Source organism: Salmo trutta, chromosome 14 (assembly GCF_901001165.1).
Source record: "Salmo trutta chromosome 14, fSalTru1.1, whole genome shotgun sequence".
Classification (NCBI taxonomy): domain Eukaryota; kingdom Metazoa; phylum Chordata; class Actinopteri; order Salmoniformes; family Salmonidae; genus Salmo; species Salmo trutta.
In genome coordinates, this window is record NC_042970.1 from 74089120 (window position 1) to 74106728 (window position 17609).

Here is a 17609-nt window from a genome sequence, read left to right on the forward strand (position 1 = left end):
CATTTCACTGCACCTATCTGGTGTATGTGACAATATAAAAAAGTATGTTTACCTGTCCAAATTGGAATCTGTAACGTAACTTTTGGATTGCCCAAACTCAGTAACATAATCTTTCAGTTACCTTCCCCTTAAGAGACACTAGAAGAAGACAAAAAATTTGGTGTGTCATCATAGTGGTCTCTGACTTGTGGTCAGACTCTCTCAGGTGGAACAAAGTTAAACTTGTGCCTTTTGTCAATGCTGAATTGAATGTCATTGAGAAAACAGAAAGATGTCATAATGGATATTTTTTTCCAGAAAACATCCTTTCTGAATTTAAAAGTAATACAAGAAGTAATCATCTAGTTTGTCAAAAGTATCTTTAATCTGTTAGTGTTTTGTAATGTAATCAGTTACTTCCCAACCGTGTGTGTGTGTGTGTGTGTGTGTGTGTACCTTGCTGAAGCGAGGGGAGCAGGAGGAGAACTGTCTGATCTCAACAGGCTCATCATCATCGTTGGTGTCATCCTCATCGTACACATTGATGTGGTGATAACGATCTGAACGGGCTGAGGGAGGACAGGAGAAGAGAGAGAAAAACAGAGAGAGACAGAGAGAGAGATGGCGAGAAAGAGAGATTGAGAGAAAGAGATGGAGAGAAACAGAGTGAGAGAGAGAGAGAGATGTAACATCTTAGTTTTCATAAATAATTTAACGGCCCTAGCCTTGCCGTTCTCTCTCCTCTGCTTACACTTTTCAAAGTCGCTGCAAAACGCTGCAACACTTTGGGAGAACCACTCTCTGGCTTGGCTGAGTTTTACCATGAGATAACCCCTATCAAAGACTCACTGGCTTTACACACAGAGCCCAATTCTGATCTTTTTCCAATCATATGTATTTTGATCAATCAGATAAGTTTTTGGGCCAATTGGGCAAAATATCAGAATTGGGCTGCCTGTGTAAATGCAGCCAATGTGCTTTATTGGCATTAAATACACAGGTAACGGCACTCACTGTCGAAGTAGCTGGTGTCCTCTTCTGACTCCAGGTGAGGTATGAACTCTGCCTTCTGTCTCAGTAGACTGTTCCAGTCCAGGTCAGAGAAGAACGAGTGCTGCTTCACCTCAAACGCTCCCCCTGGGGGCACGGAGGAATAATACCAACAACAAGATCAGCTCTGAGAATGTAGGCCTCGGAAGAGCATATGGCTCTGGGCCATGGTAGTTGGAGTAATACATAAACAAAGGTTAAAATGTGAATAATTATGGCATGATTTATTACACACTGTCAGCAGGAATATTTTCTGACTCATATCAGAGAGCTAGGGAGAGCGGCCTGCTGCGTGCCAGACTGTTGTTACTCTAATTTTCCAAAAAATCTACCCCCCTTTTCGATCTTGTCTCATCGCTGCAACTCCCCAATGGACTTGGGAGAGGTGAAGGTGGAGTCATGTGTCCTCTGAAACATGACCCGCCTAACCGCGCTCCTAAATACCCGCCAGCTTAACCCGGAAGCCAGCCGCACCAATGTGTCGGAGGAAACACTGTTCAACTGGCGACCAGGGTCAGCCTGCAGGCACCCGGCCCGCCACAAGGAGGTGCTACAGCACAATGAGCCAAGTAAAGCACCCCCAGCCAAACCCTCTCCTAACCTGGATGACGCTGGGCCAATTGTGTGCCGTCCTATGGGACTCCCGGCCACAGCAAGTTGTGACACAGCCTGGGAATGAACCCGGGTCTGTAGTAAAATCTGTGTTCAACAATGCATTGCCTTGACAAACAAGGTTGTGTTTGGTAAGATTATGACAGTAGACTACAGCAGAAACAGGAGGAACATTCTTAAATTCTAGCACATTGGTTCCGAAACTAGGTGTCGGGAGGGACCAAGTTGAAATTAGGTCCCCTGAGAAAATCTTTTAGTGTCAACTAAGGGCCTTTTGTCGTGTGCAGAACAAGTTTGACAAGCCCTGTTGTATTACCTGTACCCAGCCTCATCAGTGGATTGGTCTGTAGCAGGGTTGATATCAGTCCCTGGGCATCAGCAGGCAGGACCTCATCTCCATCAGGCCACACTATGTCATCTGAGAGAGACAACAGAGCCAGTTACAGAGAGAATGAACAGCAAGGATTTGGAACCGGACCAACATTGAGTCAGGTACAAGTTAGTACACAGACAGAGGCCTTGGAGTCAACAGTCACATACAGCAGTGTTTTTTAAACCTCTCCTCGGGGACCCCCAGCCATTCATTTGATCTATTCCAGAGCTAGCACACCTGATTCAACTTGTGAATTGTCTGGGGGGTCCCCGAGGAGAGCTTTGAAAACCCCTGACATACAGCACAGAACAAGAGGCACTGGGGGGGATTCAAAAAGACAACAGGTGCAGACACAGAGGAAAGGCCAGCCCTCATGTCTCAATCACCTGTGATGACCTGTCCAAAGAGCTCCTCAGGCGTGTCTCCAAAGAAGGGCACACAGCCCACCAAGAACTCATAGAGGATGATGCCCATGGCCCACCAGTCCACTGGCTTCCCGTAGCCCTGTCTCAGGATCACCTCCGGGGCTATGTACTCTGGGGTGCCACACACCTGGGACAGGGAGAGAGAACCCCCAATCACAAGTCTCGATCACACTCATTGCCTCTATTTTCCTCTCATCTACATGTACTGGATGCAATGGAGTAGTCCCAAAAGTACACAACCTGCCCATCTGCCACTCCAGGCAGGCTCAATAAAAATGAAAGACAACAATAAATACTATTTGAACCCAGGTCTGGCCTGCGTAGCTATCTGCAAGCCCAAGAGCTCGAATATTCTTCCATCTGTCTCTGACAGCAGTACTGTACAGTAATCACGAATCAAGGACCCAGATTGTATAATGCTGATAATCAGAATTATAATTGGTACTGTTGCTGTACACTGTTGAGGCAGCAGGGGCCTAGTTCATTACAGCTGAGTGAATAACCAATGCCCTCTAATCAAGAGTCTGCACAGACCACAACATGAAAGGATCTTCATGTATTTCATGTGCAGATGATGTGTGTTCATTAGAACCCATTAAAAAGCATGAGCTGGCGCACACTCCAAACAGTTGGTAAAGCTGCTGACTAACAGAGAGTAACTGTAGGCTGAAACAATGGAATAAAGAGATTTACACACAAGGTCCCAGTAATGTATTGGGTAAACCACCAACGTTTCAGCATCACTGTGCCTTCTTCAGGGTAATGTCATGAACTGCAATTAGTGCAACCAATGACAATAGTGAGGGGTGTGTCATTGTTACAAGGGTGATAAGAATGAAAACATTTTTTACTGTTAAAAGACAATAGTTTACATCATGTTGAATATATTAGGCTATTGTTACCATTTTGCAACCTAATTAGATATTGTGCATAGTAATAGCATCAACATACATTATTATTTTATTTAATACACATATTTAATTGTTTCCATTTCATTTCATCTTTGTTACATGTTGTTACATGTCATCTTTTGGTTCAACAGTAATGCACAATAAGCATCATGAATAACGGCAACATCTTGGGTGCACGCTGATACACTGTAGAGCACAGGAGGTTGGCGGCACCTTAATTGGGGAGGACGGGCTCGTGGTAATGACTGGAACAGAATAGGTGGAATGGTATCATATACATCAAATGTCCATGCAATGTCCATGGTAAAGCAGGTTATATCCATCTAGAGTCCTGTTTCTACCTCTATGTGAAACAACACAGCATTCAGTCTGGTTTAACCAGGCTAGATGCCCTACCGCTGGAGAAGACACTGTATTGCTGCTGGCCTAACAGCATCATTCATTAATATGGGGAGTTCAATTCAAAACCTGCGTAAACAATAAACTGTAATTGCAAAATAAATAGGGACCAGAATATAATTTATTTAGAGAAATGATGATGATTCAGTCTGTATGGTAAACATTATTAGTGACTGTGTGTATTCCTCGTTTGGCAAATTATGCGTTTTTGCAAGGTTATTTTGAGATTCTCAATCCGTTGATGCACGAGGCAAGTCAAGGGATCCTGAATTCAACTCACTCACGCAACTGTCATGACTGTAGGCTATCTACAGAGTTTCTAACATACTGTATGTGATTGGCTCTTCATTGAGAAGTTGGCTGTATACTACCTCTCACAATATGATTAATCGATTGTTTGATTGGCTGAGTGACTGACTGATCATGACTGACTGACTGACTAACTGACTGATTGATTGACAGACCAATCAATCGATCTACCTGTTTGTCCAGGAACTCGCGTGCATCCTTCTCGATGTGTCCCTCGTACAGGTTGGTGGTGAGGCTCATCAGACCCATCTTAGACAGGCCAAAGTCGGTCAGCTTGATGTGGCCCATAGAGGTGATCAGAAGACTGGTGGAAACAGGAACAACACATGGGCTGTTAGACATCAACTGCAAAGCAAACCCCAGGAACAGCCATTATTCCATTCCAGCCATTACAATGAGCTGTCCTCCTATAGCTCCTCCCACCAGCCTCCACTGGTATGTATGACCAATAGGAGCCTGTAGACAGTATTCCTAGAACCTTTCACAGTACACACATTTTGGCTTAATATTGTTAGAGGATGTCCCAAATTTTCCTAAGAAATTACATTTATGGTGAATATTGTATAGTGTGAAAGCAACTTAAGACCTCCAATCCACCAGGGGAGTGTCAGGGTGGCAGTGCAGCCCACTCACTTGTCAGGCTTGAGGTCTCGGTGTACGATGCCATAGTTGTGTAGGTACTCCAGTGCCAGCACGGTCTCTGCAAAGTACATTTTGGTGAGTTCCACGGGCAGCGCCCCGATGTTCTTCAGCAGAGTGGCACAGTCTCCCCCTATAGGAACACAACATGGTTGGTTAGACACAGTCTCCCCCTATAGGAACACAACATGGTTGGTTAGACACGGTCTCCCCCTATAGGAACACAACATGGTTGGTTAGACACAGTCTCCCCCTATAGGAACACAACATGGTTGGTTAGACACGGTCTCCCCCTATAGAAACACAACATGGTTGGTTAGACACGGTCTCCCCCTATAGGAACACATGGTTGGTTAGACACAGTCTCCCCCTATAGGAACACAACATGATTGGTTAGACACAGTCTCCCCCTATAGGAACACAACATGGTTGGTTAGACACAGTCTCCCCCTATAGGAACACAACATGGTTGGTTAGACACGGTCTCCCCCTATAGGAACACAACATGGTTGGTTAGACACGGTCTCCCCCTATAGGAAGACAACATGGTTGGTTAGACACAGTCTCCCCCTATAGGAAGACAACATGGTTGGTTAGACACAGTCTCCCCCTATAGGAACACAACATGGTTGGTTAGACACGGTCTCCCCCTATAGGAAGACAACATGGTTGGTTAGACACAGTCTCCCCCTATAGGAACACAACATGGTTGGTTAGACACAGTCTCCCCCTATAGAAACACATGGTTGGTTAGACAAGGTCTCCCCCTATAGGAACACAACATGGTTGGTTATACACGGTCTCCCCCTATAGGAACACAACATGGTTGGTTAGACACAGTCTTCCCCTATAGGAACACAACATGATTGGTTAGACACAGTCTCCCCCTATAGGAACACAGCATGGTTGGTTAGACACAGTCTCCCCCTATAGGAACACAACATGGTTGGTTAGACATGGGTTATGCCTCGGTTCTCTACCCTGCTCCTAAAGAATGGACTTGTACACACTTTTTGTCATGGATTCAAACAATGGTGGGGACTTCATTGACCTACAGACAAAGCTTATACCACAACAACGCTTTTCAATTTACAACGGGCAATGTGCAAGTGCACACTTCTGTACCCTTTGGGAAGAGAATGGGGCACAGCCTGAGAGTCAGTCTGAAAGGGATAAAGGATTTCACAGTGTCGGTCGGCCCTATCTGTGGTCGTTTGTCTTGGGTTGTTTCTCCCCTCCTCCTTTGGCCTGGTAAACCTATGTTTGGCAGAGTCCTGTCTGACTCACACACTATTCTTCATGTCTGGCTGTGTCTGTAGGCTGACTCTGAACACTAACAATCAGGAGAAAAGCAATCTGCTTTCTGCTATATAGTTGGGTTGAGTATGTTGAGTTGCCCTCGAGCACCTAACACGCATTAAGGAAGATGGTTTGGCTAGGGCTACTGTGGGAAGTGACCCCGTTTTACTTTCTACAACTGAATTGACTATGGTAAAATAACAACTTGACAGTTATTTGAATCTCTGGCCCTCGGTCAATCCCCTATGTAGATAGGATAGATGTTTTTAAGTTTCCACCATTGGTGTTGGTTAGACACAGTCCCAACCAAAAGCCATGGATTACAGGCAACATACGCACTGAGCTAAAGGGTAGAGCTGTCATATTCAAGGTGCGGGACTCTAACCCGGAAGCTTATAAGAAATCCTACTATGCCCCCCGACAAACCATCAAACAGGTAAAGCGCCAATATAGGGCTAAGATTGAATCGTACTTTACCGGCTCTGACGCTTGTCTTATGTGGCAGGGCTTGCAAACTATTACAGACTACAAAGGGAAGCACAGCCGCGAGCTGCCCAGTGACACGAGCCTACCAGAGGAGCTAAATCACTTCTATGCTCGCTTCGAGGCAAGCAACACTGAAGCATGCATGAGAGCATCAGCTGTTCCGGACGACTGTGTGATCACACTCTCCATAGCCGACGTGAGTAAGACCTTTAAACAGGTCAACATTCACAAGGCCGCGGGGCCAGACGGATTACCAGGACGTTTGCTCCTGGCATGTGCTGACCAACTGGCAGGTGTCTTCACTGACATTTTCAACATGTCTCTAATTGAGTCTGTAATACCAACATGTTTCAAGCAGACCACCATAGTCTCTGTGCCCGAGAACACTAAGGCAACCTGCCTAAATGACTACAGAACTGTGCACTCACGTCCGTAACCATGAAGTGCTTTGAAAGGCTGGTAATGGCTCACATTAACACCATTATCCCAGAAACAGTAGACCCACTCCAATTTGCATACCGCCCAAACAGATCCACAGACGATGCAGTCTCTATTGCACTCCACACTGCCCTTTCCCACCTGGACAAAAGGAACACCTATGTGAGAATGCTATTCATTGAACGCTGAGCTGTAGTCAACAACATAGTACCCTCAAAGCTCATCACTAAGCTAATGACTAAACACATCCCTCTGCAACTGGATCCTGGACTTCCTGACGGGCCGCCCCCAGGTGGTGAGGGTAGGTTTCAACACATCCACCACGCTGATCCTCAACACTGGAGCTTCCTCAGGGGTGTGTGCTCAGTCCCCTCCTGTGCTTCCTGTTCACCCACGACTGCGTGGCCAGGCACGACTCCGACACCATCATTATGTTTGCAGACGACACAACAGTGGTAGGCCTGATCACCGACAATGACGAGACAGCCTATAGGGAGGAGGTCAGAGACCTGGGCGGGTGGTGCCAGAAGAACAACCTATCCCTCAACATAATCAAGACAAAGGAGATGATTGTGGACTTCCTCCCCATTCTCATCTACGTGGCTGTAGTGGAGCAGGTTGAGAGCTTCAAGTTCCTTGGTGTCCACATCACCAACAAACTAGAATGGTCCAAACACACCAATACAGTCATGAAGAGGGCACGAAAAAGCCTATTCCCCCTGAGGAAACTAAAAACATTTGGCATGGCTCCTCAGATCCTCAAAAGGTTCTACAGCTGTAACATCGAGAGCATCCTGACTGGTTGCATCACTGCCTGGTACGGCAACTGCTCGGCCTCCGACCACAAGGCACTACAGGGGGTAGTGCGTACGGCCCAGTACATCACTGGGGCTAAGCTGCCTGCCATCCAGGACCTCTACACCAGGCTGTGTCAGAGGAAGGCCCTAAAAATTGTCAAAGACCCCAGCCACCCCAGTCATAGAATGTTCTCTCTACTACCGCATGGCAAGCGGTACCGGAGCGCCAAGTCTAGGACCAAAAGGCTTCTCAACAGCTTTTACCCCCAAGCTATAAGACTTCTGAACAGGTAATCAAATGGCTACCCGAACTATTTGCATTGTCCCGCCCCCACCCCTCTTTTACGCTGTTGCTACTCTCTGTTTATCATATATGCGTAGTCACTTTAACTATACATTCATGTACACACTACCTCAATTAGCCTGACTAACCGGTGCCCCGGCACATTGGCTACCCGGACTATCTGCATTGTGTCCCGTCACCCACCACCCACCACCCGCCAACCCTTTATTTACACTACTGCTACTCTCTGTTTATCATATATGCATAGTCACTTTAACCATACCTACATGTACATACTACCTCAATCAGCCCGACTAACCGGTGCCTGTATATAGCCTCGCTAGTGTTATAGCCTCGCTACTGTATATAGCCTCGCTACTGTTATTTTTCACTGTCTTTTTACTGTTGTTTTTATTTCTTTACTTATCTATTGTTCACCTAATATCAATTTTTTACTTAAAAATTGCACTGTTGGTTAGGGCCTGTAAGTAACAGGTCTACACCTGTTGTATTTCGCGCATGTGACAAATAAACTTTGATTTGATTTGTCTGGTGGCACTTTAAATGAGGAGGACAGGCTCATAGTAATGTTTGTTATGAAATGAATGGAATGGTATCACACACATCAAACATATGGGTTTCCATGTGTTTGATACCATTCCATTCACACCATTCACATCCATTATTATGAGCTGCCCTCCCATCTGGTTTCCACCATATTGCTTTCACCTAGCCAGTCCTATCAGATACCATGAAGGGCAAATGAACAAGGGCAGAAGGGAGAGTACTACTTTCCAGAATGAGAATGAAATCCAACCGGGATTCCTGAGAAACTCTCTCACCTCAAAGGAAGTGAACAAGATCAGAACGGAGAGAACTTTGAAAGAGCAAGGTTTAAGATATGTGAAGTTTCTTGGGACACCCTGTGAAGCCTTTATTGTAATTCCATTAAAGAAGTACAGTTTCCTCAGAAACCTACTAACCTTCAACATACTCCATGACCATGCAGAGGTGCCTGCGAGTCTCGAAGGAGCAGAACATGGAGACCACAAAGGGGTTCTCAGCGAAGGTCAGGATGTCTCTCTCTACGAAGGCCTGCTGGATCTGGTTCCTCAGGATCAGGTTCTGCTTGTTGATCTTCTTCATGGCAAAACGCTGACGGGTCTCCCTGTGACGTACCAGGTACACCGCACTGACGGGGGACGGGAGGAGGAGGGAGGGGAGAGAGGGGAGTGGACAAGGAGGGAGGAGGGGAGAGAGGAGGAGGAGGGAGATGGGTAAAGGGTAGAGGTGCAAGAAGCCAAGGGTATGGTTGTGGTAAAATTAGATGGTCAGAGAAATCTACCTGGAGCCTCATGTCTTTGAATGAATGTGAGGACTTTGTGATGTACATGAAATGCATAGTCATTCATATTGCTTTGACCAGACTCTACTCACCCATATGCTCCGTTGCTGATCAGCTTGATGGTTTGAAAGTCTTCTTCACTTGGCGGCTTCATGGCTTTCATCTTCCCCTACATAAACAAGCAGGCAAGCTCAGTCAAGACAGATCTGGTGTGTCTGTAAGTGTATTTCTCATTAGAGATGGAGGGTCCTCACCTCTGATCTGCTGTGTCTGTGAGTGTATTTCTCATTAGAGATGGAGGGTCCTCACCTCTGATCTGATGTGTCTGTGAGTGTATTTCTCATTAGAGATGGAGGGTCCTCACCTCTGATCTGCTGTGTCTGTGAGTGTATTTCTCATTAGAGATGGAGGGTCCTCACCTCTGATCTGCTGTGTCTGTGAGTGTATTTCTCATTAGAGATGGAGGGTCCTCACCTCTGATCTGCTGTGTCTGTGAGTGTATTTCTCATTAGAGATGGAGAGTCCTCACCTTTGATCTGGTGTGTGTGATTTCTCATTAGAGAGGGAGGGTCCTCACCTCTGATCTGCTGTGTCTGTGAGTGTATTTCTCATTAGAGATGGAGGGTCCTCACCTTTGATCTGGTGTGTGTGATTTCTCATTAGAGATGGAGGGTCCTCACCTCTGATCTGCTGTGTCTGTGAGTGTATTTCTCATTAGAGATGGAGGGTCCTCACCTCTGATCTGGTGTGTCTGTGAGTGTATTTCTCATTAGAGATGGAGGGTCCTCACCTCTGATCTGCTGTGTCTGTGAGTGTATTTCTCTTTAGAGATGGAGGGTCCTCACCTCTGATATGGTGTGTCTGTGAGTGTATTTCTCATTAGAGAGGGAGGGCCCTCACCTCTGATATGGTGTGTCTGTGAGTGTATTTCTCATTAGAGAGGGAGGGTCCTCACCTCTGATCTGCTGTGTCTGTGAGTGTATTTCTCATTAGAGATGGAGGGTCCTCACCTCTGATATGGTGTGTCTGTGAGTGTATTTCTCATTAGAGATGGAGGGTCCTCACCTCTGCGGAATCGTCTGGCTCTGGGGTGTGGGGACCTTCACTGTCATAGTAGTTGTCCATGCTCACAATGTCTGGACAAAAACACATGATTTAACACTCAATACAGTATCTGGTGTGTACTGTTGCTGATCAATAGCATTGTTTATACATACAGTGCCTTCAGAAAGTGACTTATTCCACATTTTGTTGTGTTACAGCCTGAGCAATGTAATGGCAATTCACTTTAAAGAGGGTTGTTTAGGTTTTTCTCTACAATAACAAAATCACTTTGACATGTGAGTCACTCTGGATAATGGGGAGAGTGCTGAACAAATCAATGCTAATATGTTAAAGGCCCAGTGCAGTCAAAAACGTGATTTCCATGTTTTATATACAGTGCCTTTGGAAAGTATTCAGACCCCTTGACTTTTTACACATTTTGTTACGTTACAGCCTTATTCTAAAATTGATTAAATAAATGTTTTCCCTCATCAATATACACACAATACCCCATAATGACAAAGCGAAAAACAGGTTTTTAGACATTTTTGCAAATGTAATAAAAACAAAAAACAGAAATACCTTCTTTACATAATGTAAGGGCTGTCTTCAGGAATGGACCAAAATGCAGTGGAGTTAGTATTCATCTTTCAATTTAATTAGAAAGAACACTATAACAAACAAAACAAGGAAACTGACAGCCAACAGTCCTGTCAGGTGCAAACACACTATAACAAGAAACAATTACCCACGAAACACAAAGGAAACGTAGGTAACTTATGTGTGACTCCCAATCAGCCACAACCCTCTACAGCTGTGCCTGATTGGAAGTCACATGGCCAAAATCAACGAAACAATCAAAACACCCACTCTTTTCTGCCACGTCCTGACCCAACTAAACCCTCTACTGGTCAGGACGTGACAGTACCCCCCCTCAAAGGTGCATACCCCGAAATGCACCTACACAAAACACAGAAAAAAAGAAAAAAAACGACTACAAAAAAAAAAATCCCCTAAACAAAAAGGGAGGGAAGGGAGGGTGGCTGCCGTCAACGACGGCACAGTGCTACACCCTCCCTCCCCCAACCCCCGATAGCTGCGCCGGGCAGACGGGCCACTCGGGCAGACCCTGGCAGACGGACCACTCGGGCTGGGCCGGAGGACAGGCGGGCCACTCGGGCTGGGCCGGAGGACTGGCGGGCCACTCGGGCTGAGCCAGAGGACTGGCGGGCCACTCGGGCTGGGCCGGAGGACAGGCGGGCCACTCGGGCTGGGCCGGAGGACTGGCGGGCCACTCGGGCTGGGCCGGAGGACTGGCGGGCCACTCGGGCTGGGCCGGAGGACTGGCGGGCCACTCAGGCTGGGCCGGAGGACAGGCGGGCCACTCGGGCTGGGCCGGAGGACAGGCGGGCCACTCGGGCTGGGCCGGAGGACAGGCGGGCCACTCTGGCAGATCCGGCACGACGGGCCACTCTGGCAGATCCGGCACGACGGGCCACTCTGGCAGATTTTAATGGACCAAAAAAATTGCTTTTCTTTCAAAAACAAGGACATTTCTAAGTGACCCCAAACCTTTGAACAGTAGCGTACATGTGATATTTCAGTTTCTATTGTTTAATACATTTGCAAACAATTCTAAAAACCTGTTTTTGCTTTGCCATTATGGGCTACCGTGTGTAGAATGCTGAGGGGGGGGGGAGAAAACTATTTAATAAATTTTAGAATAAGACTGTAACATAACAAAATGTGGAAAAAGTCAAGGGGTCTGAATACTTTCCGAAAGCGCTGTATATATTTCCACACTATGAAGTTGGAGTAAAAAGTTAGTGTTAGAGCTGTTTGAAATGACCGTCTGAAATTTCAGCCTGTTTTGGTAGGATGGAGCCGGTAAATGAGTGAATAGACCAATAACAGCTCGTTTTCAGTTTTCCCCTCCCCACTCAGACCACTTCCAGACGGTGCTCTTTGCTAAGAAGAATAATTATTTTTAACAATTTTAACTGAAAACAATCACAGTAAGGTACTTCCCTGTTACCAGAAATTATTTGATATTGAGATAAAAACGGCTGCATTGCACCTTTAAGTAAGCATCTCGTTAATTTGAATTAGATGTCACACAAAGTGATGAGAAAATAATATATCTTCTTGTCACCTTGGTAACAACATTTCTAAAACAAAATGGTTGTGTTTGGGGAACCGAGAGAGGGAGGGAAGACGAGAGTGTGAGAGAGAGAGAGAGAGAGAGAGATCAAGCTGTGAATATTTGTGTGGGTGAAAAACAGAAAGGTGCTAAACCAAGGGATGGTTTGTAAAAAGTGTCACATTGTTAGTCGAGACAACCCACTAAAACTCAAACTCATATTTCTTCAACCAGACTGAAGGTAGCTGACAAAGAGCAGCCAGTCGGATTCTGAATAGTCTTTCTAACCCATTTACATTGTGTAGCTTAATGAACAGCTTGTGATGGATGTGCCACTGTGAGAAGTGGAGCTGGAATGAATTGAAGGAGTCAGAGAAGGAGTTTGGGGGCTGGTATGGGTTTACACAATATGTAGATTAATGATAGTGAGTGCAGTGCTGCGACCGGCTTCGTAATCAGTAAAGGGAGTAATCTCTGCGTCTCAATAATGTCTACAGGTAGCCTGGTCCCAGGTTTGTTTGTGCTGTCTTGCCAAGGTTCAGTGTAACAATGATAAGAGCTGGGACCAAGCTAGTTGACAGGTGGATCACTGCCCACATGCTACAATGTCAAGATGCTGTTATTTTTCTCATGCCAAAATGTATTGTTTTTTCTAAGGTTATTTTTGATAGCTTTATAGTTAATTACCTACAATAAACACCCGAGGGGAGTGTGGCTGTCAAAATGTGGGTAGAGAAATCTCAACCATCAATCTTTCATTTTCTCTTGTTTGGCTTCTACAGGTACATGATGCTCTAAATCTGTCTCTTTCTGTTTCCGTCTACTGTCTCTCCCTCCCCCTATCCCAACCTCCACACGGTCGCAGGTCAGTCCCAGCTGTCTGCATGTCTCTTTCTGTTTCCGTCTACTGTCTCTCCCTCACCCTATCCCAACCTCCACACGGTCGCAGGTCAGTCCCAGCTGTCTGCATGTCTATTTCTGTTTCCGTCTACTGTCTCTCCCTCACCCTATCCCAACCTCCACACGGTCGCAGGTCAGTCCCAGCTGTCTGCATGTCTCTTTCTGTTTCCGTCTACTGTCTCTCCCTCCCCCTATCCCAACCTCCACACGGTCGCAGGTCAGTCCCAGCTGTCTGCATGTCTATTTCTGTTTCCGTCTACTGTCTCTCCCTCCCCCTATCCCAACCTCCACACGGTCGCAGGTCAGTCCCAGCTGTCTGCATGTCTATTTCTGTTTCCGTCTACTGTCTCTCCCTCCCCCTATCCCAACCTCCACACGGTCGCAGGTCAGTCCCAGCTGTCTGCATGTCTCTTTCTGTTCCTCTCATCCCTCTCTTCCTTACTCTCTTCTTCATTAAATGTCTCCCCTCTACATCTCTCTCACCCTCCAGAGGGTGCTTGGTCTGTCCCAGCCATCTGAATCTGTCTATTTCTGTTCCTCTCTTCTCTCTCCTCCTCCCTCTCATCCTTCTCTCTCACCCTCCAGAGAGTCCCTGGTCTGTCCCAACCCTCAATCTCTCTTTCCGTTCCTCTCTTCCCTCTCGTCCTCCTACTTCCCTCCCACTCCCTTACTCACCCTCTAGTCTAGGGGTATTAAACTCTCACCCAACGAGGTCCGGAGCCTGCTGGTTTTCCATTCTACCTGATAATTAATTCCCCCCACCTGGTGTCCCAGGTCTAAATCAGTCCCTGATTGGAGGAGAAGAAAGGAAGAAAACCAAGCTGTTCCAGAGTTGAGGGCTCTAGAGTGTCCTGACGTAACAAGGAGTGTCCATCTTCATTAAATGTATGTGTGTCTCACCCTCCAGAGGGTCCCGGGTCAGACCCAGCTGGCTGATGATGTAACGAGGGATGTCCGTCTTCATCAGGTGTCCCTCCTTGGCGTGGTCCTCCGCTGCCTCCAGCAGGTGATAGAACTCCTCTGGGTTGAACTCCTACAGAGAGGGGGGGGATGACACACAAGGAACCATATACAAAGTTACACAAAAGCTGCCAGTCTGCCACATAAACTTGATGTAGTATTGACTTTTCTGGATTGAACTCCTGGACATGAAGGGGAGGGGGGACAGTATTGACAGTACTGTCTGTGGTATGAGAGGAAGGGGGACAATATTGACAGTACTGTCTGTGGTATTGAGGAGGGGGACAATATTGACAGTACTGTCTATGGTATTGAGAGGAGGGGGGACAATATTGACAGTACTGTCTGTGGTATTGAGAGGAGGAGGGGACAATATTGACAGTACTGTCTGTGGTATGAGAGGAAGGGGGACAATATTGACAGTACTGTCTGTGGTATTGAGAGGAGGGGGGGACAATATTGACAGTACTGTCTGTGGTATTGAGAAGAGGGGGGACAATATTGACAGTACTGTCTGTGGCATTGAAAAGAGGGGGGACAATATAGAGTGTAACAGACAAAATCTGCCACATCGACTGCCATTGTGTACGGTATTGTGTGTGCTGTTTTGAGTTTAACTGGGGAATCCTATAGGCTGAAATAAGGAGCTAATAAACTGCTGGGTACTAACATGGTCATAACTTTGAATTGCTGCTCCAATAAGCCCTACAGCTGATTAACATAGCCTTTTATTCTGTCCTCTGGGCATCTCTTTCATTCACCCTTTGTGGAGGGATATAACACTGTTATTAGAAACCAGAGCACCTGGGGCTGGGAGGGGAAGGTCATTTCCTGGTTTCAGTGATCCGATGTTCAACTGTTCCCTGGCCTTGCCAACTAAGATACAGGTGAGAGGAGTGAACCCATAGAAATAGAAGGACTAGAATAGATGATATTTCTTTGAGTAAATTTAAAAAGTTCCCTGGATTTGCCAACATGATGAGTGGAGTGATCATAGATTAGAGACACAATATAAGACAAGATAATAATTGATTCTGTGGGAGTGAACCTCTCTGCACGGAGTTCTGCTCTGCTCTATGTACCTCTATGTGGGATAATGTTCTTCCACCATGGCTCTGACATTTCACCAAATCAGAGGAGACTGTGACTAGAATGCCAAATGAACTGAACCCCCCCTTCTCTCTCTCTCTCCCCTCCATTTCACTTTCTCTCTCCGTCCATCTTTCCCTACCTCTTTCATTCTCCTCCCTCTCTCTCTCTCTCTCTCCCCTTCATTTCCCTTTCTCTCTCCCAGATTGGTTGCTTCCATCCTTCCCTACAGCTTTCCTTCTCTCGCTCTCTCTCTCCCCCTCCATTTCACTTTCTCACTCCTCTCTCCCTCCACCTTTTCCTACCTACTTCATTCTCCTCTTTCTCTCTCTCATCTCTCTCCTCTCCTCTTCATTTCACTTTCTCTCTCCCTCCATCCTTCCCTACATCTTTCCTTCCCTCGCTCTCACTCCCCCCCTCCATTTCACTTTCTCTCTCCCTCCATCCTCGTCTACCTCTTCCCTCTCACTCTCTCTCTCATATAACTGACACAAGCAGAAGCATCCAGCCTGACCCTATCGACCTCTTCCGACGGTCGCCCTGGCAACGGGAAGATGAGACGCAACGGCAGAAGGAGGCGGGACCAAGCGTTTGACAGGCAGGAGAAGCCATCAATCAGAGTGTGTAAATCCAGGGACACTCCAGTGTACATATAGCTTTGAATGTCAACTGGACAGCTGGAGGAGTTCATTTCAACTGTCATTGAATGTGGTGTTGGTCCATGGCAGCAGTGTACGTTGGTGGACGTTTTACAGTTAGGAAAATATCCTTAGGCATTTAACATAATGCTGTGTATGTAATGACTCATATAAAGACATCTTTGACCTATATCTATGAAAACAAGGGATGTGTTTTGGTTCAATACACTGCACAATCTGTCATAAAGCTAGCCTCTAGTATTGTTGATTGTTGAGGGAGACAGATTAAAGGGGATGAACAGTATGGAATGTGGTGTATGTCCCAAATGGCATCCTATTCCCTACATGGTGCCACTACCTTTGATCAGAGCCCTATGAGGGTCTGGTCCAAAAGTAGTGCACTATATAGGGAATATGGTGCCATTTGGGACCATAGAGTTCTGGTCTAAAGTAGTGCACTATAAAGGGAATAGGGTGCCATTCGGGACCATAGAGCTCTGTGTCACGACTTCTGCCGAAGTTGATTCCTTGTTCGGGCGGTACTCGGCGATCGACGTCACTGGTCTTCTAGCCATCATTGTGTCACGGCCGTTTGAATGATCGGACCAACGCGCAGCATGGTTGTGGTTCCACATATTTATTAAACGTGAAACTGAATGCAATACACTTAAATACTTGAAAATACAAAAACAACAAACTGTGACGCAGAGAGGAAAACACACTACTCAAAAGATAATCATCCACAAAAACAGGTGGGTCAAACATCAACTTAAATAGGACCTCCAATTAGAGACAACGACAACCGGCTGCCTCTAATTGGAGCTCATGCCAAACAAAAACCAACATAGAAATACAAAACTAGAAACTGAACATAGAAATAGAAAAACAGACAAACACCCCCTGTCACGCCCTGACCTACTCTACCATAGAAAATAACAATTTACTATGGTCAGGATGTGACACATTGATCCATTTTTCATTTTCCATTGGTTTTGTCTTGTCTTCCTACACACCTGGTTCCAATCCCATTCATTACATGTTGTGTATTTAACCCTCTGTTTCCCCTCATGTCCTTGTCAGAGATTATTTGTTGTTATGCTCGTGATTATGGATTGGTGCGCGACGGGTTCTTGTACCCACGTTTATTTTATTATGTACTTTGGTTTTGGAGTTTTTGTTTTACGTTATTAAACTACTCCATGTATACCAAGTTTGATTCTCCTGCGCCTGACTTCCCTGCCACCTTCACACACGACATGACACTCTGGTCTAAAGTAGTGCACTATAAAGGGAATAGGGTGCCATTTGGAATAGTAGGCAAAACCAATATATTTTCACGATTTCAGCTATATTATCAAAATCAATAAACCAAAGCACGTTTTGGGGTTCATTCATTCGTTTTTACGTGATTAAGTAGAATCCTGTTGAAAAATGATGCTGAAAGTATCATTTATATTCCTAAAACATAAGTTGAAAATGTTACTGTTCCTGCT

General features: G+C 46.0%; 1 protein-coding gene across 3 annotated transcripts in view; it reads right to left on the reverse strand.

Moving 5' to 3' along the window:
- Positions 1 to 17609, reverse strand: part of LOC115147375 (microtubule-associated serine/threonine-protein kinase 1) — a 95636-nt gene that overhangs the window by 9866 nt on the left and 68161 nt on the right. For all 3 annotated transcript variants that reach the window (XM_029689594.1, XM_029689595.1, XM_029689596.1), the window contains 10 exons: positions 14330 to 14462; positions 10411 to 10481; positions 9438 to 9514; positions 8984 to 9192; positions 4692 to 4830; positions 4230 to 4362; positions 2401 to 2566; positions 1958 to 2059; positions 994 to 1116; positions 436 to 548 (listed from right to left, as the gene is read on the reverse strand). In XM_029689594.1, coding sequence (XP_029545454.1) covers positions 436 to 548; positions 994 to 1116; positions 1958 to 2059; positions 2401 to 2566; positions 4230 to 4362; positions 4692 to 4830; positions 8984 to 9192; positions 9438 to 9514; positions 10411 to 10481; positions 14330 to 14462 — 1266 coding nt within the window. The remainder of the gene's footprint in view (positions 1 to 435; positions 549 to 993; positions 1117 to 1957; positions 2060 to 2400; positions 2567 to 4229; positions 4363 to 4691; positions 4831 to 8983; positions 9193 to 9437; positions 9515 to 10410; positions 10482 to 14329; positions 14463 to 17609) is intronic.